The 18,935-nt window shown below is 56.7% G+C and overlaps 1 protein-coding gene across 6 annotated transcripts in view; it reads left to right on the forward strand.

Annotated features, from left to right (window-relative positions):
* Positions 1-18,935, forward strand: part of TMEM255B (transmembrane protein 255B) — a 48,534-nt gene that overhangs the window by 4,772 nt on the left and 24,827 nt on the right. For 4 of the 6 annotated variants that reach the window (XR_005017220.1, XM_036831608.1, XM_036831606.1 and 1 more), the window contains exons 2-5: positions 1,511-1,656; positions 4,298-4,360; positions 15,798-15,878; positions 17,674-17,759. Coding sequence is in view for 4 of the 6 variants with exons in the window: in XM_036831608.1 (XP_036687503.1) it covers positions 1,511-1,656; positions 4,298-4,360; positions 15,798-15,878; positions 17,674-17,759 (376 nt within the window). In the remaining 2 variants the exon portion in view is untranslated. Of the gene's footprint in view, positions 1-1,510; positions 1,657-4,297; positions 4,361-12,591; positions 12,682-15,797; positions 15,879-17,673; positions 17,760-18,935 lie in introns of all 6 variants that reach the window. The other 2 variants (XM_036831609.1, XR_005017221.1) reach the window with 2 other exon arrangements.

An 18,935-nucleotide genomic window follows, 5' to 3' on the forward strand; every position in this document is an offset into this window, starting at 1 on the left:
GAGGCTTCTTTGCCTTCCCTGAGACACACGAGAGGAAGAACGGTTCACACAAAACCCAGAAGTCAAGGCTTGAGGGAGGAAGGTGCCAGTGACGGAAGGTTTCCTTTCTTGCTTTCTTGAGTTCTGTGACAGTTAAAATTAGGTTTGGCTACAGATACCAGCACATCCAAAATAGTGGTTTATAGTCTAGAGATTTAATTCTGTTCCCTAATCAGAGTTTGGAGGTGGGACAACACAGGGCTTGTCTTTCTGCTCTGCCTCTCTTTGTGTGCGACTTCTACTGTCAAGGTTCCCTCATGGTGCAAAATGGCTGCAGGGGCTCCACCTTTAGGTTCACGTTCCAGCAGCGGGAAGGATGAAGGGGAGAAGGCAAAGGGACTGGCTCCTTAAGAGATTTCCTGTAGGTCCCCACCCAACATTCCTTGGTGAGATGGAGATTATTTGCTGAGAACATAATCACCCAGCTGGAGCAGAGGCTGGAAAATGCCATCTTTCAGCTGGCGTGTTTCCAATCCAATAATTGGGGCCTGTTGACACGGGGAGAGGGTGATGGACGTGCAGGTTGGCAGCGGCGGGCTCTGCACAATTTTATACTTCTTTCCACCCCCTTCCCGTTTGATCACTCGCGTGTTTGGCGCTGAGCCAGACACAGGAGGTGGAAGAACAGCAGGATGCCGGCCCTCCGGGGGAGCGGCTTGGTGTGGACACGGGGCACAAGTGCAGCCACGGAGCAGCGTGGACGTGCTGGCCACCCCAGAGGGAAGCGTGCCCCCTCTCTGTGTGGGACCTGCTCGGCCTGGTCCAGGGCCGGGTGAAGAGGTCTCTGTCCAGGCTCGGAGTAGGGCAGGGTCCAGGGTCACGGGCTTGCAAGGCCCAGGGGTGCGTGTTAATGCAGGTGAAGTGCTCAGTAAGACCAGGCGCGGAGCAGATGCTCCATAAGCGGCCGGCGTCACTGCTGCCGTGTGGGCGAAGCCAGGACGGAGGCCGGCGGGGGACTTGGAACCTGGGGAGGGCTCAGCACCCCCTGACGTTTACTGAGAAACCTACTGTGCGCGGGCACTGTCTCAGGAGGCAGGGACGCAGCGGGGAACGAGGCAGGGCCCCCGCCCACCCTCCAACGGGGCTCGTCGTCCGGGGGGATGGGCAGCGGACGTGTGGGTGGTGACATTGCCTGGAAACCCCTGGGTGCGGTGGGGGCCACAGGGGAGGGCGGCCGTGCAGGGGTACCGGAGGGGTCTGGGTGCCCTTTAGGAGATGACGGTGAGTCCTCAGGGCGGGCGGAGGGGTGGCGAGGGGTCCCGCTCTGAGGACGGGGAAGGGTGGGGAAGAAGCAGGACGGTGGTGGTCCCTGGGGAGCGTTTGTCCCTGGGGAGCGTGTCCCAGGCACCTGCCAGTGAGCAGCGGGGCTGCAGCAAAAAAGCCAGGCTGACCCGGGATGCGCTCGAGGTCATGGGGGCCCCCCTCCCCGAGCCAACCCTTACCAGCTGGCTCCTTGTTTGTCCTCCCCCAGAAGGGTTTGCGAGAAGAAAGAAGACTTCCCTGTGGTTTGTGGGGTCTCTGCTGGGTTGTGTGTCCACCTCCATCCTGACCGTCGGCCTCGCCGCCACCACCAGGACGGAGAACGTGACCATGGGCGGCTACTACCCCGGGATCATTGTGAGTGGCGCGGTCCCTGGGGTCTGCCGGTCGGGGGCCTGGGGGCCTGCGGGGACACAGACGTCCATGTGCTGCTGACACGCTCCACCCCAGCCCCCCGAGCTGGAGTTTTAGGGCAATTATCCTGCATGCTCAGGTGGCCCAGTGGGGCACAGGGTCCTGAGGGGTGGGGGAGGGGAAGGAGAGGGGTCGGAGCCAAGAGGTGCGACAGGCCCTGGCCCAGAGTCTCCCAGGGTGCCCGGGGAGAGCCAGCCCTGTGACACCTGGATTTTAGCTCCATGAGACCAAGCTGAGCAAACCACCCCTCGGAAACTGGACTCAGAGCTTTAAAAGATGCCACGAAACCTGGATAGAAGGTGCGTTTGTGGGATCGCATGGGATCAGCAGGAAAACGAGCTGACGTGGTCCTCACCTCCGCTTCCGGGCAATAACCCCGCGAGGTAAACCCACAGCCCAGCCAGACCTGGCAACAGCGGCCCCCAAAGCCAGAATCATCCAGACTTCTAAACTGTGGAATTGTGTCCATTTGTTGGCAGTAAAATTTGCTCCAAGCATCTGCATCGCACTCAGGGAGCGTCTGTGAAATTGCTTTTTATCAGATATGATGCCCTGCAAATGCACCAGAGCCCTGAGGGGCTGTGTCACAAAGTGCTAAACCAAGATTTCAAAAAATGAAGCTTATTTAATCTCATGACTCTCACTAGAGGTATTATCCAGATTAGTCATGATGTTGATAACATTTTTAGCAAGGATGAAAATAGTTTAAAATATTTTACAAATATCATTCATTTTCTCTTTATTTTTTTCTTTATTTTTATATTTTATCTGTGCTTTATAAATCTACATTATCTTCCTGTGTATACTTTCTGAGTAAACCTACGTAAATAGTGTCTGTGCAGATAGTATTCTCAGTGAACTCTCATGAGACTCTGCTTCGCAGCCTGTGTCCTGGACGGGAGGGGAGCCAGGGATGTGGAGGCGGGCGGCCGTGAGGACGCATCCCCCAGGTGGCCTGCAGAGCGTCAGGATCAGTCTTGAGTAGGATTTTGCAGTGTTCTCTAAGCTTCAGTGGTTCAGGATTCACCTGGAGGTCACCCTCAGAACATCCTGGGTGTGTTCAGAGCCTTGCTCCACAGAGAACCTGACTCCTGGCCGAGAACCAGAGTGAAACTGGCTTCAGCTCAACGGTTCTGAAAGCAAACGGCGGACACAGCAGATGAGGTTTGCTCCAAGAAAATGTGGATAAAAGTCACTTCCGTGAACACACGGCATCCGACCCTGAGGCTCACAGCAAGGGCGGGTCTCAGGAGGAAACTGGGTGAGAAGGTGCAAACACCGCAACGTTTTGGAAAGAGGAGTTTTTTCAAATCCAAAAAATTGCAACTTAGTGAAACTTAATAGATGTATTTTAATACATTTATGTTGGAGCGGGATTGTGCTATTTTGAACTGTGGAGTGGGATTGTGATATTTTGAAGAAAACGCTCATCTTTCCTCACTCCTTGAGAATTCTTAAATTATTGGTGAAAACTACATCTGTGCATTCACATCTGTCTCCGGAGATATAATACTTGCAGGTAAAGACATCCTTGGACATAAATAGGTCTGATTTTTAGTGCATTAAATCTGGCACCATGGTTAGAGATGCCACGGCTGTGTGGGTCAGTCGCTCGGCTGTCCCCAGGCTGCTGCTTCTGCCTCGCATGGTCACTCAGAATCCGACGGGCCGGGCAGAGCCGAGGGTCACCCACTGGGCGGGCTCCAGTGCGGGGTCTCGGGGCGGCCCTGTGCATCTGCGAGGGGCTTGTCACCGGCTCCCCTGGAGAGGGGCTTGTCAACGCCTCCCCTGGCGTTGCTGGAACTCTGTTCTTCAGGCTGAGGGGAAGCTTAGGAATTCTTCCCAGGCGGGTGTGGGGGGAAGAGGCCGCCGGCACCCCTGGGCACACTCGGGTGATGCGAGACGAGCACAGTCGTGGTGTTTCTCCAATGTCCCAGCGTCACCTGCACCCAGGCCGAGAGCTGAGGCCGAGGAACAAGCGGACTGGTTCTCAGGGGCCCCTGGGTGCCCTTCCTGCCTGGGCTGGAGCCCCCAGACCACCTCTTCCTGCCCCAGCATTACCTGTCTGCCTGCTCACCTGAGTCAAACGCTCATTTCTAAGGGGCGTCAGCCGTGTCCGTGTCTGAAACACCCTTGGTTCCAGCTTCCTATGATTCTCCCTGAGGGTCAGCCGTCCTCCGACGATGGCCCAGGAGAAGCTCTCAGACGGGCCTCTCCCTGACCACCAGGCGTGGAGGATGGGTCACCATGAGGGTGTTCTCCTGTCGGGGTGGGGGGCACGTGACACTCTTTTCCCGGAATCGAGAGTTGAACTGGCGTAGGAGTTAAAACATTTGAACACAGAAGATGAGACGGGTCTGTTTCAGCAGCTTCTATTCCGATCACTGGCTTTGATGGATCCCGAGAAGCCCACCCCAACGGGCCTGAACCTACCTGCCACTTAGTGCTTCGGGCTCTGTGAGGGGGATGGCTGGCCGTGCTTGTTGCCAGGGTGTCCTGAGGTGGGTGGCCACTGTCCCCTGTCGGCATTAGGCTGCCAGGCGTGTAACCGAGCGCTTTCTCCCTTGTTTTCCTTTGGTGTCAGCTGGGCTTCGGATCTTTCTTAGGAATTATTGGCATCAACCTGGTGGAGAATAGAAAGCAAATGGTAAGAATGTGCATTGTTATTTCAAATTTGGGTGGTGGGGCTGTACGCGGGGGGCGGAGGAGTGCTGCCCCTATAGCTGTGGGTGTTCCTGGCAAAGCCCCTGCCCCAATCCAGCACCCCCAGGGTCAGTGCCTAGCTTCCCAGGACTCAGGGTTGAGTGGGTGCCTTTCACATCTTAGGCTAAGTGAGTATCGCCCCTGGGATTGTAGGGTACATTCTACAACCTCATGTGGTGTCTTAGCAGCTAAGGTTGGGCCACGGGAAGAAAAGTTTAGGGTATGGGGTGGGTTGGGCAGGTGGGCAATTAGTTTAAATGCTTATGTATAAGGTTCAGGCAAAAACGCGCGTGTATGAATATCTGTCCTTGAGTCGGGCCCTGGCATCTCCTCCTACCTCTGGGGTGTGACGACGGCTCTCCCAGACTGAGGAGAGAGAAGGGGTCAGTGGAAAACCAGGAGAACTGTGGCTCAGAGGCCTTTGCAGAGGGCATGTCTACAGCTATTTGTCTGTGGGACGTATGAAGGCCAACTTTGATCAGTCAGGTTACAAACCTGACTTTTTATTGATCATTTCGATTTGGAATCTGTCTTGTTGATGCAGTGCTTTGGGGAAGAGAGCTATAAGAATAGTTAATTCTTAGTTAATTCAAAATAGTTAATTTTGCCAAATCATTGTGCCAGCCAGTGTTGACTTGTGAGAGGGTTCAGGGAGGATGCGGTTGGACCATATGCTGTTTCTGTCTCATCTCCAAATCATCGTATCAGACTGTGCTGGTGTTTCCACTTCTGCCGGCACTGGCCATCATCCTGATGATGATAGTATCATAATATCATGATATATGTCATGATAATATCACCTGATGGTGATAACCAGGATCACAGCGGCTGCCCTGGGCTTTCACGGGTGTGTGAAGATGTGGAGAAGGTGGAGCCTGGCACACAGCTGGCGGGAATGTGAAATGATGCAACCACTTTGAAAAACAGTCTGGCAGCTCCTCAAAATGTTACACGTAGACTTACCATAGAGTAAAGTGTGTGCTCTCGTCTGTTTCTACTCTGGCCATTCTGTTGGGTGTGAAGTGGGGTCTCATCGTGGATTTGTATTTCCTTGATGACTAATGATGTTGAGCTTCTTTACATGTGCTGATTGGCTTTCTGTATATCTGTTTCTAGTTGTTGTTGAGAAATGTCTATTCAAGTCCTTTGCCCGTTTTTAAATCGGGTTACTTGTCTTTTTATTGTTGAGTTATCTGAGTCCTTTATATATTCTAGATGCAAGTCCCTTATCCGATATATGATTTGCAAGGATTTTATCGCATCCTGTGGATTGTCTTTTCACCTTCTTGGTGATGTTCTTTGAGGCACAAAAGTTTTCAATTTTAATGAAGCCTGATTTATCTAGTTTTTCTTTTGTTGCTCGTGATTTTGGTGCCATTTCTAAGAATCTCGTGCCAATTCCAAGGTCATGAAGATTACCCTTATGTTTTCTAAGAGTTTTATCACTTACATTTAAGTCTTTGGTCCATTTTGAGTTGATTTTGTATATGGTGTGAGATAGGGGTCCACATTCAAACTTTTGCATATGGCTACTCAGTGGTCCTGGCACCATTTGGTGAAGAGACTGTCCTTTTTCCGTTGGATGGTCTTGATACCCTTATTGATAATCACTTGGCCATAGATGTGTGTGTTTAGTTGTAGACTCTCAAGTCTGTTCTGTGATCTGTGAGCTTCTGATATTGTGTTGAATCTGTAGATCAGTTTAGGGAGTGTTGCCCCATGAACTTGGGGATGTTTTTCCATCTCTTTAGATCTTCTTTCATTTCTTTCAACAATGTTTTGTCGTTCTAAGAGTTGAAGTTTTGTACTTCTTTTGTTAAATTTATTCCTAAGTATTTTATCCTTTTGGAGGCTATTGTGAATGGAATTGTTTTCTTAACTTCATTTTTGGATTGTTCATTGCAAATGTATAAAAATACAATTGATTTTTCCATGTTGCTCGTATATCCTGCAACCCTGTTGAACTCAATCATTAGTTCTAATAGTTTTTTAGTGGATTCCTGAGGATTGTCCATCTATAAGGTCATGTCACCTACAAACAGAGATAGTGTAACTTCTTCCTTTCCAAAATAGTTGCTGGAGTTCTGTTTCTTTGGCTTTGGCAAAAGAAATGTGGGCCTTGCAGTGGGAGGATAAAAATCCAGAACTGACCCTAGCCCCCAGACAGGGTCCATCCCCCCAGGAAGCCACCCTGAACCCCAGGCAAGATGGGGCCACCAGGTTCCATAGACCAGAGCTTTCTGCCTGAGGTTGTGTGTGTTGCCTGTAGAATCTCATTTCGGCCCTTTCAGAAAAGCATTCCTCTAGACTCACCTTGTATGATAAACACGTGTTTCACTATCTAACATTTAATTTAATATTTGTGAGAGCTGAAACCTGTGTCGACCATTAGTATCTCTGTCATCTTGACTGTCGTGAACCTCAGTTTCTTCACAGTCAGGATTGTTGAGCATCTGAGTTAACGCATGTGAGAATATCCAGTGCAGGGCTGGTCCATGACGGGTGTTCAGAGACTAGTAGCCGTTGTTACTTATTGTATTGAAGCACATAGGTCAGTCAAAACATTCAAGTTGTAGCAAAAGGAAACAATAGCAAGCTGAGAAAATGTCAACTAGAGACAGTGCTTGTTTCAAATGCATCTAGATTTGTAAGAACGCTCTCTTTTCCCTTGCTTTCTCTTTATTTTAATTTTTTGCAATAGAAAACTTTAAATATATGCAGAAGTGGACAGAATAGTATAAAAAACCCTCTGTATCCACCTCCCAACTTCATCCATTTTTGACTCATGACCGATCTTGAGTGGTATTTTGAAGCAAGTCCCAGACATGGTATCATTTTGTCTGTAAACATTTTACTCTGCTCAAGCTAAGGGGTGGAATCGAATCATTACAAATGGCTCCTCCGCGATCTCTGCCCGTTACGGCGTTAGTCTCCAGTGATGTCCAAAGAATGCCCTCAACTGAGTCAGCTTTTGCTATTTTCCCATTGATGAATGAGTTCTTGCTTTCTCCTTCCCCAGACATCAGAGTCCCTGATTTCACCAACGGCTCTGCAGTCTAGCTTCGTCCCCACGGCCGGGGATGGAGAAGTTAAGGGCTTAAAGCAGCTTGTTAACTGCCGCCTCCGCCCACCCCCAGCCATATGCACGTGCATGTGCACGTGCGCACACACAGACACACACACACGTACACAAGAAACACACAACACGGACACACACACAGACACGCACACACAGACACACACAGACACACATACACACACACAGAGATACACACACAGGCGCATACACTGGAATCTTCCCGGAACATAGGTTAAAACCCCCTGAACTAGAAGGACCGATGGGGCGTCACTTAGCGGTAGAAGCGCGTTTCCTGCAGAGGGTTAGGGTACTGGCCTCCGTCTGTTGGGCTTCTGTTCCTTCGAGTGTTGTGCTAGAGGGTCCTGGCTGTGCCCTCCGGCACCCCCTGCTCCGGGTCTTGACATCACGGGAGTCTCCTCGGCCCTTCACCTTCCCGTGTAGAAGCCAAGCTGGTCTCTGCCCCCCCAGGGCGGAGCTGGGCGGGGCTGAGACAGCAAGGCCTCGAGGGCTGGGCGGGCGGACATTGGGGTGCTGGGGGATCCGAGGGCCATCGGGGAGGAAGCCTGCGAGGTCCACGGTGACCCACGTGGGGGCTGTGCAGGTGGGGCTGGGCTTTCCCTGTGAGGGCCCACTAGTGACGGGGGTCCTGGCAGGCAGGGGCGGGAGGGCGGTGGCCAGGTTCACACGCTGTCCCACCTCCAGCCCCGTGCTCCACCGAAGGGCCTGCACACCCGTCCAGTTCTGTCTTCAGCAAATGCTTCCTGGAGCAGCTGCACGGTGCTGAGCTGGGGGCTGGGGCTGGGGGTGGGGGAGACCCTGAACTCCTGGGGCTTCGACCTGTACATGCAGCTGGGGGGCCCTTGGCGGGGACAGGGGAGAGGCAGTGAAGGCAGAGAAGGGCTGGAAGGTCTATTCCCAGGCCGGGCAGGAAGGTGGACGCTCTCGGCAGATAAGGCCGAGAGCCAAGCAAGACACGTCAATTTTGTTAGGAGTTCCAAAGAACCAACTTGCAGTTACCTCGATTCTCTTTACTGCTTCTCTGTTCTCTGTTTCTTTTATCTCTGCTTAAGCCTTTATTAGTGCCTTTCTTCCGCTGGTTCTGGGTTAAGTTCGCTCTTCTTTTCTAGTTCCCTAAGGTGTGAGCTCCTTCTCCTCAGTGCGTGTTCACAGCTCTCGCTTTCCCTCGGTCCTGGTTCAGCCGTGTCACCTCTTGCCTGGGCCCTGTGGTCGGGGCTAATTGCTCCCGTCTCCACTTTCTTCTGTTCATCTGGCTCCAGGCAGCCTTCTTCTTATCACATCCTTATCTGTTTGGTGTTTGTTTTTGAAAATCACTTTCCCCTGTTGGAATGTAGTAAACTCTGTGGGCCTAGCGGAGATTTGAAGGTGACCTTCCCCTACTGAGTTACAACTGCCCTTCTCCCAGAAGAGACCCCGGCAGGACAAGGAGACACAGTCCCAACCCTAATCTAGTGCCTTCCTTAGTTGCTAGAGCCACAGACAGACCCTGTCTGCAACATCTGTCGGGTCCGGCAGCCCTCGTATTAGAGAGGCACCTTTGGGGCGTGAGCGGATCCTTGTGCGAATGTTAAACCACTAGGCTGCTTGAGGGGCAGCAAGGCCTGGAAAGGACGTGGAGGCTGTGACCGAGACCAGGACATGCAGGCCTTGGCCAAGAGGCAGCTGCTTGTCCTGGCTGGTTTCCTATTTCCAGCCCGAAGCGTTGGAGGAGAGAACTTCCAGTGTCTTTCCCAGCGCTGTCAACTGGACCCTGGTGGTTCCCGGGCAATAGCACGCGTGGTCAGCCCAGTGCCGAGTTTACCACGTGTGAGGTCGTGCTAGCTCTTTTACTTTTTCCAGGGTGGTGGGAGGAAGGGCAGCCGAGCAGAGTCAGTTGAAGGTTGATGAGCACGTGCAAGTCGTGGGGACGTGTGTAAACCGAGTCAGAACCTGTTTACACACCCAGCTGTGGGCAGCCCTGCGTGCTAGGAGACACTTCGGAAGTTGTGTGCTTTCTGTGGAGACCTGGATGAAATCCGGTGGAGGTGTGATGTGAGGGTCTCTCGGCCGAGACTGTGACTGAGCCACAGCTGGGTCGGAGCCGGCCACTGGCCAGCGTGGAGCAGGGCGCTCTCTGAGGTCACGGAGTTGGTGCGTGGAGGACTCACCAGGACAGCGGGTCCGACGATGGCTTTGTTCACCCGCTGGTGGTGAGGGAAGCCACAGGGCCTCAGGGGCCACTTCTGGGAGTGTCTCAGGCGACTGCAGTGCTTAGTGGACTTCCTGAACCAGCACCCGTGCTGGAGCACACGGGGCTGGGCAGACACCCACTTCTGACGAGGTCCCGGTGACCAGGCGAGCCGCAGACCCACTGGTCCTAGGAGAGCCGTCGCTGGGGACAGCTCCACTCCTTAGGGACACTGGCAGCGGCCCTGAGGGAGGTGGAGAGGGGGACTGGTGCCATCCCAGGGGTGTCAGGCCGCAGGCCTCCTGTCTGCAGGAGCAGGTACCCAGACCCAGCGCACGGCTGGACCCGGTGCCAGCCTGGCGTCGGGGACAAAGCGGGTGCTGGGGAACACTTGCTGGGGGAGCAGTTTGTCCCTCCCATTGCTTTTGTGCCAGAAAGTCGTCCTCCCTTCCTGAGGTCACAACTACTGGGGGGTCTGGGAGGGGCCGGGGCTGCGTCTGAACTTGACTGTAGCTGTGGCCTCTCCGTAAGGCTGGGGTGGGAGTTCCAGGTCAGAACCGGTGCTTTTCCTCCCTACGCGGCTGGGGTGTCAGGATGAGATGGGCGCCCTGTGCTGAAGGACTTGGGGCTCCAAAGCGATGTTGTTCAGGTCGCGTCTCTGTGTTGGGTCCCTCTGGCCGGAAGCTCTGCCCAGCAGGATCCGCGTCCTTCCCGTCGGGCTACGGCATCCAGGGGCCTTGCGGTCAATCACAGGAGCTGCCCTGCTCTCCGGCCGCTGCTAAGACGAGACGGGGCGGCCTCGCGCTCCAGCCTCTACGAAGCATGAACCGTGGGCTGAGCGTCTCTGTGCGAAGGGCGCGAGCCCGGGGGCGGCTGGAGGGTCCAGGGAGGAAGCAGGGAGGACGCGGCAGCCAGAGCAGACGCAGGCCTTTCATTCCCTGGAGACGCGGGCCCGCTTGGGTCCACGGGACAGCGAAAAAGTGCCGTCTGAGTCTTTTATGTGTTTTCATGTAGTTTGTCACAAGGCAGTACAAGCCTGGGAAGGCTCGGTTCGGTGTGGTTTCTGCAGTGATTTTCCCACCGCTCTTTAGTTAGCCACGTTGCGTTTGTGTGCAGTAACTTCACGGGAAGGCACCATGCGGTCTTCCTCCCCCGAAATGAGGAAGGGTCTGCCCCTGGCCTCCCTGCTCGGCATCGAGGCCCTGCTGGGGTGGGACCCCCCCCACCTCGTGTCTCAGGGCAGCTCCTGCCTCGTGGACCTAGAGCACCTGGGCGGAACGTGGGTCTGACCAGGGCCCCGCAGAGCCCCAGGGTGAGCTCGCTGCCATTGTTCAGATCCAGGCACGGTTCTCTGCGTGGCTCCCCGCAGGGGGTCCCCAAGGTCCCTTTTGTTCAATTCCTCATTGCTGTCAGAAGTGTCACATGGGGGGAAGGGCCAAGGGCAGCGGCCGGGCTGGTCACACCTGCATCCACACAGCACCTGCAGGGCGCGGATCCAACGCACGGAGAGGTCAGCCGCGTGGCCCCTTCTCCGGATGGGGACACAAGATCAAAGGGGTCATCAGGGCAGAGACGCCCGCAAGGCTGGGCGACAGCTCTGACGTGCGGCGTCAGGGGACAGGTTTCACTTGGAAGCAACGTGCGGGGCTGGGCCTCAGGCCTGTGGGCTGCCAGGAGGGAGCCCGGCCACCCTCCCCCTTGGGACAGCCTTGTGTGGCCCTCCCGCCCATTCTGTCCCTTGAGTAGCCACTGGGAGCCTCACGTCAAAACGGAAATCAAAGTCGCAGTCTGTCAAGCCAGCCCACGCTTCATGCCAATCCCTGTGCTTTGTTGAAGAAACAAATCCCTCAGGCTGACGAGGCTGGGAGGGTGAGGCCGTGCAGGTCAGTAACCCCAGAGCCTGACTCGGCCACGGGGAAGGAAGCAGGCAAGGAGCGCGGCTGGTGGGAGGCGGCTTCTGCCCGTGTTCTCCAAGCTGAAGGCAGACGGTCCGCTTGCACGCATCGTGCTCTAGCTCGCAGCTTGTTGTTCACAAGGTCCGGGTTGGAAATCCCGGTTACTTCACACACCTTCTAGGACGCAGTAAATGCACTGACGCTATGGCTCGTGGCTGCCACGGGGGTCCTGGCGTGGTGGGCAGGGGGGACACTCGGTGTCTCCAGCAGCAGGACATACAGGAATTTTGGGGCCACTTTTACTATCTGTTTTGGTAAACCTGAAATTGTTTCCCGAGAGAGAGAAAAAAATTTAAAGAAATGGCCAACAGACGTAAGAACAGGTTCTCAGCCTTGATAATAGCGGAGAAATGCACGTGGAGTGACAGTGGGGCTTTTTGCCGTCAGACAGCAGAACCGAGAAACGAACAGCGAGCCCTGTCCCTTGGGACATCAGGGGGTGGGTAGACGTCTGGCCGTGGGGTGTGGGAGCGAAACGCATGTCCCCTCAGATTCTGACCTGCAGAGACCCCCTGCCTTGTCCTGTTGGCAAGCGTGGGTCCCCGTGTGTTCCAGGAGATGGTCCTGCAGAAACACGCGTGTGTGAGCCCAGACTTTTATGCAGAATGTAATTAGGGTCTTTGTAGCAGAGTCTGTAAAAGCAAGAGATCGCGAACCGTTTAAATACCCTGGGAGGCCCGCCATTATCCACCAGGCTGTGTGGGGGGGCGACAGCTCCCCATCCACGAGCCCCTCCCTCGTACCCTGTGAAATAAACAAAGCAGCCAGCACGGGCCTTGCTCAGTGGGATGGGCCTGGGGCGCCGCCCTGGCCGTCGTGGTGGGTTTCCGGGGGGGCCGTGGTGGGAAGTGAGGACCTGCCGAGCAACTTCGGGGGTCGGGGCAGGGGGCCTCGGGCGGCTGGGCGCTCGGGGAAGGTTTCTCATGGGCCTGAGCCTCTCCTGTCTCTGCTTCCAGCTGGTGGCGGCCATCGTGTTCGTCAGCTTCGGCGTGGTGGCCGCCTTCTGCTGCGCCATCGTGGACGGCGTGTTCGCCGCGCGGCACATCGTGAGTTCTTCCCAGTCTCCCTCATTCTGTTCTCAGTTGCTCTGTGCGTTTAAGAAACCTTCAGAAGTTCAACTTCCTCTTGCAGGACGCGGCCCGGTGACCTTCACAGTCTGACGAATACAGATTGTGTTGGCCAATCGCAGCCTTTCCTCCTGTCCCTCCCCTCGTTTCCTCCAGAACTGACCCAACGCGCGCCCCCTACCCCAGGCATCGCATCATTAGAACCAAAGCCCTCAACTTCCCACCGACGCTCCTCAGGCCCCTCTTTAGTCAGTAAGATGAAAGACATCCCGGACCCAGTGCCCCACGACGTCCCAGGCTTTTCGCTCAAATACGTGTGTTGGGACCTTCTCACTGGACGCTGTGCCCATGAGGTCCCTCTGCCTCTGTCATCCTAGCGGTGGGGAAGCCGGGGCAGGACAAGCCACGTCAGACACTCGTGCTTTGGAACCGTGGGGCAGTGGCCGGGACCTGCTCAGAGGGAAGGGCCGGGCCCTGCTGCTCCGTCCACCAACAGGAGCCCTGACCTGGCGCCCCGTCCGGGCCGGGAAGGACCCGCCGGCATTTCTCTGTGGCCCCAACGGGTCGTGTGTGAGGTGGGAATGTGACACGAGCTCAGGGCTTTACGAGCGCTCGTTCATGTCGATTAACACTGAACTCTGAGTGTTTTTATGCTTGTAAAGTTTCTTAGGTTATAAAAAGTGCCGGCCCTGGTGGTAATGTTAGACTAAGCTTTACAGTCACTATTCTTGGGACTATTCGGCCGGTTTGAAATTATTTCCAGATAAAAGGCTTAAAAAGTGCCGGCCCTGGGGATCCTTACCGATTCCTCTCCAGGAGAAGCGAAGGGCCAGGGAAGGCTCAGTTTCACCCTCCCAGTCAGGTTTTACAACTAAAGAGGCAGGTACGGTTGATCCCCACAGCCTCCCTCGAGCCTCAGGTGTGACGAGCCCCCCCTGTCCGGGGTGTAGGGTGTGGAGCTCAGTCCCCATGTCCCTGCGCTTTTCTTTCTTTATTCCTTAGATGGGTTTTCAGCTTCCTCTGGCTGCATGTGGCCAGTGTGCCCAGGATTGGCCGTCCCCCCAAAGCTGGGCCTGCCAATCAGGGACTTGGACGTGAACAGAGGGGCTGAGTTTCCAGGTTGAAAACACGTAGCCTAAAGCTGCAGGGAGACGGCTGTGGTTGAACTATGGAGAATCAATTAAAAATGCCCTTTTCTGCAGCTTGTAACTGGCTATCGGCACTTCCCGAGGTTACAGCTTTAAGATGCCAACAGCTGGGGTAGAAGAATGTGTGGAGGGCGCCCCCAGGGCAGGCGAGCTGGCATCCAGCCCACTGTGGACGTGGAGGGTGTGAGGGGGCCCGGCAGGCCGGCACCCAGCGGGGCCCGGGAAGGCTTCATGAGCCTCCACGACGAACCCGGTCCTCAGGGGCCTGTGAGCCTGTGCCCGCCGGCGTGTTGCTCCTTCTGGTAAATTCCAGACTCTGGGCTCAGTCTCTGTCTGGACCAGGCCCTCCTTTCTGCCTGTAACCAACTGAGCAGAGGAGGATGGGGGCCCGCGTCTGGGAAGCAGCCTTAGGGAGCCCCACCTTCCTGGGGGCAACGGAGGTGGGGTCTCAGCCGTGTGGGCGGCTTTCTCGGGCCTCACACCCTCAGCCCTCCCTTCAAACGCACTGGCTTCCCGGGTGGAAGAGCCTCTCCGTCCTTCTGCAGGAGCGAGAGTGGCCCTGCCGTGTTTCAGGGCTGCACGGGACGCCTGAAGCGGCACCCCTGCAGGCGAGGACTCACAGCCTGCAGGCGCCGCCTTCCCAGCTCCAGAGCCAGGAGGCCCTCCTGGCAGGAGATCTGTCGGGAGTTAGCGCACCGGCTCACGCCCAGGCGGAGGGGCCGCTGTGTCGCCCCCGTGCTTCTACTGAGCGGCTGCTCAGGGGCGCCCACACCCGGCACAGCGTCCTCTTGCCTCCAGGCCGGTCCTGCATGACCGTCCTCCTCTGTCGCTGGTAGTTTTATGCTTTTTTCTCAGGTCAGAAGCAGGAATGCTTTGAGAAATATGACTGACAGAGTAAAAAACTCAATACAGTTGTCGGGACCCGGACTCATAACTTACAGATTAAGCAGCTTCATGGCACTTCACGTGCGCCCTTGCTGTTCACTACCATGCAGGTGATAAGCATGTTGTAATCGTCAGTTTATTGGTCTCTCTCCTTCACCAATCCCCTCAGGGCAGGAACTTGCCTTACCTGGGTGCCCTTATGGTTTGGCACCATCTGCCCTATGAATGTCGGGGACAGACTCGTGGATGGATAGTTGGATAGGCACATAGGTGGATGTATGCTCCGGTGGTTGGTGAGTGGATGGGTGCATGGAGGGAGGGAGATGGATGGATGTGGATGGATGGATGGATAGAAGGATGGACGGATGGATGCTTGGATGCACGGATGGAAGGATGGATGGAGGGATGGGTGGATGGATGGATGGGGAGGTGGATAGAAGGATGGATGGAGGGATGGGTGGGTGGATGGATGGAGAGGTGGATAGAAGGATGGATGGATGTGGATGGATGGATGGATGGATGGGTGGGTGGATGGATGGAGAGAGAGGTGGATAGAAGGATGGATGGATGTGGATGGATGGATGGATGGATGGAGAGATGGACAGAAGGATGGACACCTAGATGAGTAAGTGATCACGTGGATGATTAGCTGGTTGGATGGATGAGTGGATTAGGCTGAAATCTACCTTGCTCCCTCCCTTGTGGAAAAATTGTTTTGCTTTGAGGAAGAGAGGCAGGAGCCAAGGGGTCTCCTCGTTGAGACTTGTACGGATGCACGACCACCTCCCTCAGCTGCCCTGTGTTGACCGATGGGGGGAGCTGTGTCCCCCGGCCGGCAGGGGTGGGGTTCCTGCTTCCCTGCTTCCTGGCTGCAGGAGCCCAGCTGCTCCGGGGTGAGCCCTGGTATTTCCTGCCCCTCGTCCCCCTCCTGGGAGGGGCTCGTTGGCCTGGGCCTCTCTCCTTTGGGCTCAGAGCCTGTGGCGACAGGTCTGAAATCACCTCCGGTCCCTCCTGATAGGGGGGTGAAGCCGTCCCATTCCATCTGTGGTTCTTGGTCTCTAGGAGCCCAGGCCCCTCACCGCAGGAAGGTGCCAGTTTTACTCCAGTGGGGTCGGCTACCTGCACGACGTCTACCAGACAGAGGTAAGTGCCAGCGCTGGTGCCACTTGTTAACCTGTGTCCCTGGTCCAGATCTGACTGTTCTGGCCCCAGCACGCCTCCACCTCGTCCTCACCCGCGCCTGGTGAGGTGCTTCACTCCGGAGTCACAGCTGCTGACTGCCTTTGATGCAGCCCCGAATCCACCGGTCCAGTCTGTGCGGTCCAGTCTGTGCGGCTTTCACGATGAGCTTTTTATTGACGTAATTAGTGCACTAAAATCTAGGATACTACGTTTACACTGGCCCCAAGCTCGCCGGCTGTCCCTGGGCCGAGGATGTGTGCAGGGTGATTTCACTTCTGTTTCTAAGAGTGGCCGGCGTCTCCTCTTGGACCACCCCAGGCAGCTGCGTGGCTCTGTCTGTCCTGCCGTCTCCCTCAGCTCTGTGTAGATTTATCGGTTTAACTAAACACGGCCTCTGACGCTGTGTACAAATGTCAGGACGGAGGGGCGCAGGGCGGGCAGCGGGGAGCAGACGCCATGGTTGCGGCCGCGTGGCTGGCGGCGGGGGAAAAGGGGCCTCTGCTACTGCCCCTCAACAGGGGGCGGTACACCTCTGCTCCGAAGGCCCGGCCTGTGCTCCTGGACTTTCTCCCGGCCGGCGGGAGCCCTGGGGACTCGTCCTGTTCAGCGGGGGTCACCGGGCCCTCCAGGCCCTTCCCACGTGCCCCGTGCCCCGCAGGCCCTCGTGCTGCTCTGTCCGTCCTTCCTGCTCACCCCAATGTGTTCCGTGCAGTACTGGGGTCACAGAGGTGACACCTTCCAGCAGGGGGCACCTAGGGTCAGGATCAGGGTTAGGTCTCGCGACCTCCAGCTCGCCGGCCTGTGGCTCTGACCTTCCCATGTGCTGGTTGCCAGGCTCAGAGCCCGGCCTTGCCCTGACTGCTCCCCTGCCACCTCCCTGTCCTCCAGTTCTCACCTGTCAGGCCGTCCGCCCGGCCCCCTTCCAGGCCTGAGTCACACGGGCTCACCTTCATGGCTCCCAGCAGCCTGTCTCTGATCTCCGCCCCGTCGGGACTGTTTTCCCAGATTGATCTTTCTATGACCCCTGCTCAAGCCCTCCCACTCCTGATGTGGGTGGCTTTCGGGAGTTGCCCACAGAACCTTGAAAGAAAGGCTACATGCCCAAGGGTGGCTTGAGGTGCCGCTAAAGGGGCCGGGGCCTCAGGGAGGCCCCCAGGACCTCTGGGGTCAGGCCCTGCCACCGACCTGCCACCTGACCTGTCCTGGGCGCTCGGCCTCTCAGGCGACCCCCAGCCTGCTGGAATCTCTGTCCTCACTCGTGCACGGCCCTCCCTCCAAGACCTTCTCCCCAACGTCCCCGTCCTCCCTCTGCAGCTGGGTGGTCTCTGCCCCACTTACCTTCCACGCGGGGGTGGTTACAAAGCGCCAGGGGAAGGAGGGCAGGCCTCCGTGTGGCTTGGGGAAGGGCTGGCTTGGTGAGACTGGGCAGCTGGGAGCTCTCCTCTGGGAGGTCAGGAAGGGTCTCCCACCTGAGGGGTCCCCACCTGCAGGCTCCTGGGGACTTCTCCCCCTCCCCCTCCTCGTCCAGCAAGCTTTGGCCGCCTGGTCCTCTACCTCTCCCTGCAGGGAGGGCCCTGTTGCCCCCAGCCCTGCCGCACCTGGACCGGGTGGAGGAAGGGGCAGGTCAAGAAACGTGGGCTCAAGAGGGGCAGCTGCCTGGCTGATGGGGCAGGGTGGTGGGTCCTTACCCCCAGGGAGGCCCCTGCCCGCTCCGGGGCGAGGACAAGGGGCACCTGACCGGACTCTCCGCTCACAGGTCACCTGCCACTCCCTGAACGGTAGGTGCCAGCTGAAGGTGAAGAGTGACACCTGCTACTGCTGCGACCTCTACGACTGCCAGAGGTGAGTGGGGGGGAGCCCGACACCCGAGAGCCCCACGTCCCTGGACTTCCCTGCCCCCATCCTTGCACGCTGCACCCACATCTCATTCAGCCCCAGGGCGTGGGCTCCGTTCCACAGGTGAGAAGACCGAGGCTCAGGGCTGCCGGGAGGTGCGGGGGGAGGCCTCTCGGGGAGCCCTGTCTCGCTGTGGGCCGTGACGTCACAGGTGACCCGTTTCTTCCTCCCCGGGTGCTGGTTGCCTCAGGGTCTCCACCCCGGAAGGCCGAGACCCTGTCTCTGCCTGCTGGTCTCTCCGGTCTGGGGACGGGGGCGGCAGTTTGCCCTGTGTCCTCCCCCCTCCCATGGGGCCCAGAAGAGCTGCTTGTTTTTCAGTCTGTTCAGCTTTTCACCTGTTGTTTGGACCGGTGCAAGGTCCCAGCTCCTTGGGAATCAGAACCCTCCCCACATTGTCTTTTAAATTTTGTGTTAATAGCTTGAATACCTACATTAGAGCTAACAGGGAGTTTAGTGTTTGCTTCCTGGAGACCCCTCCCTGAATTGTTGAAAAACCCAGGGGTGTAGGCTGCAACGCCCTTCCCCCAGAGCAGGAATTCACCCGATTGCCAACCCGAGGCTGTGGTCCAGAGCCTGCACAGACCACGACCACGGGGCCCAGATGAACCCCTCTGAGGCTCTCCCCTCTGTTCCCTGCCAGGGCGGCCAGCAGCCTCTAAGCCCTGCTGGCTCCGAGGGTGACCGGGTCGGGGCTCTGCCTGCCGGGCCGTGTTTGGGGCGGGCTGTCCTGCTCAGAGACCTGGGCCCCCTCCCGGATGGATTCTGGGCTCCCTGGGACAGCCCTCCGCCGCCTGAGGGGCCTGGGTCCTCCCAGCAGAGCCCGCAGCCCGTCAGTACACGGCGGTACGCGTCGGTACACGGCAGTACACGGCAGTACACGGCGGTACGCGTCGGTACACGGCGGTACACGGCAGGACACGTCAGTACACGTCAGTAACGTCAGTACGCGTCAGTACGCGTCAGTAACGTCAGTACGCGTCAGTACACGGCAGTACACGTCAGTCACGTCAGTAACGTCAGTACGCGTCAGTACACGGCAGTACACGGCAGTACACGTCAGTAACGTCAGTACGCGGCAGTAACGTCAGTACGCGTCAGTAACGTCAGTACGCGTCAGTACAC

Source organism: Balaenoptera musculus, chromosome 18 (assembly GCF_009873245.2).
Source record: "Balaenoptera musculus isolate JJ_BM4_2016_0621 chromosome 18, mBalMus1.pri.v3, whole genome shotgun sequence".
Taxonomy (NCBI): Eukaryota; Metazoa; Chordata; class Mammalia; order Artiodactyla; family Balaenopteridae; genus Balaenoptera; species Balaenoptera musculus.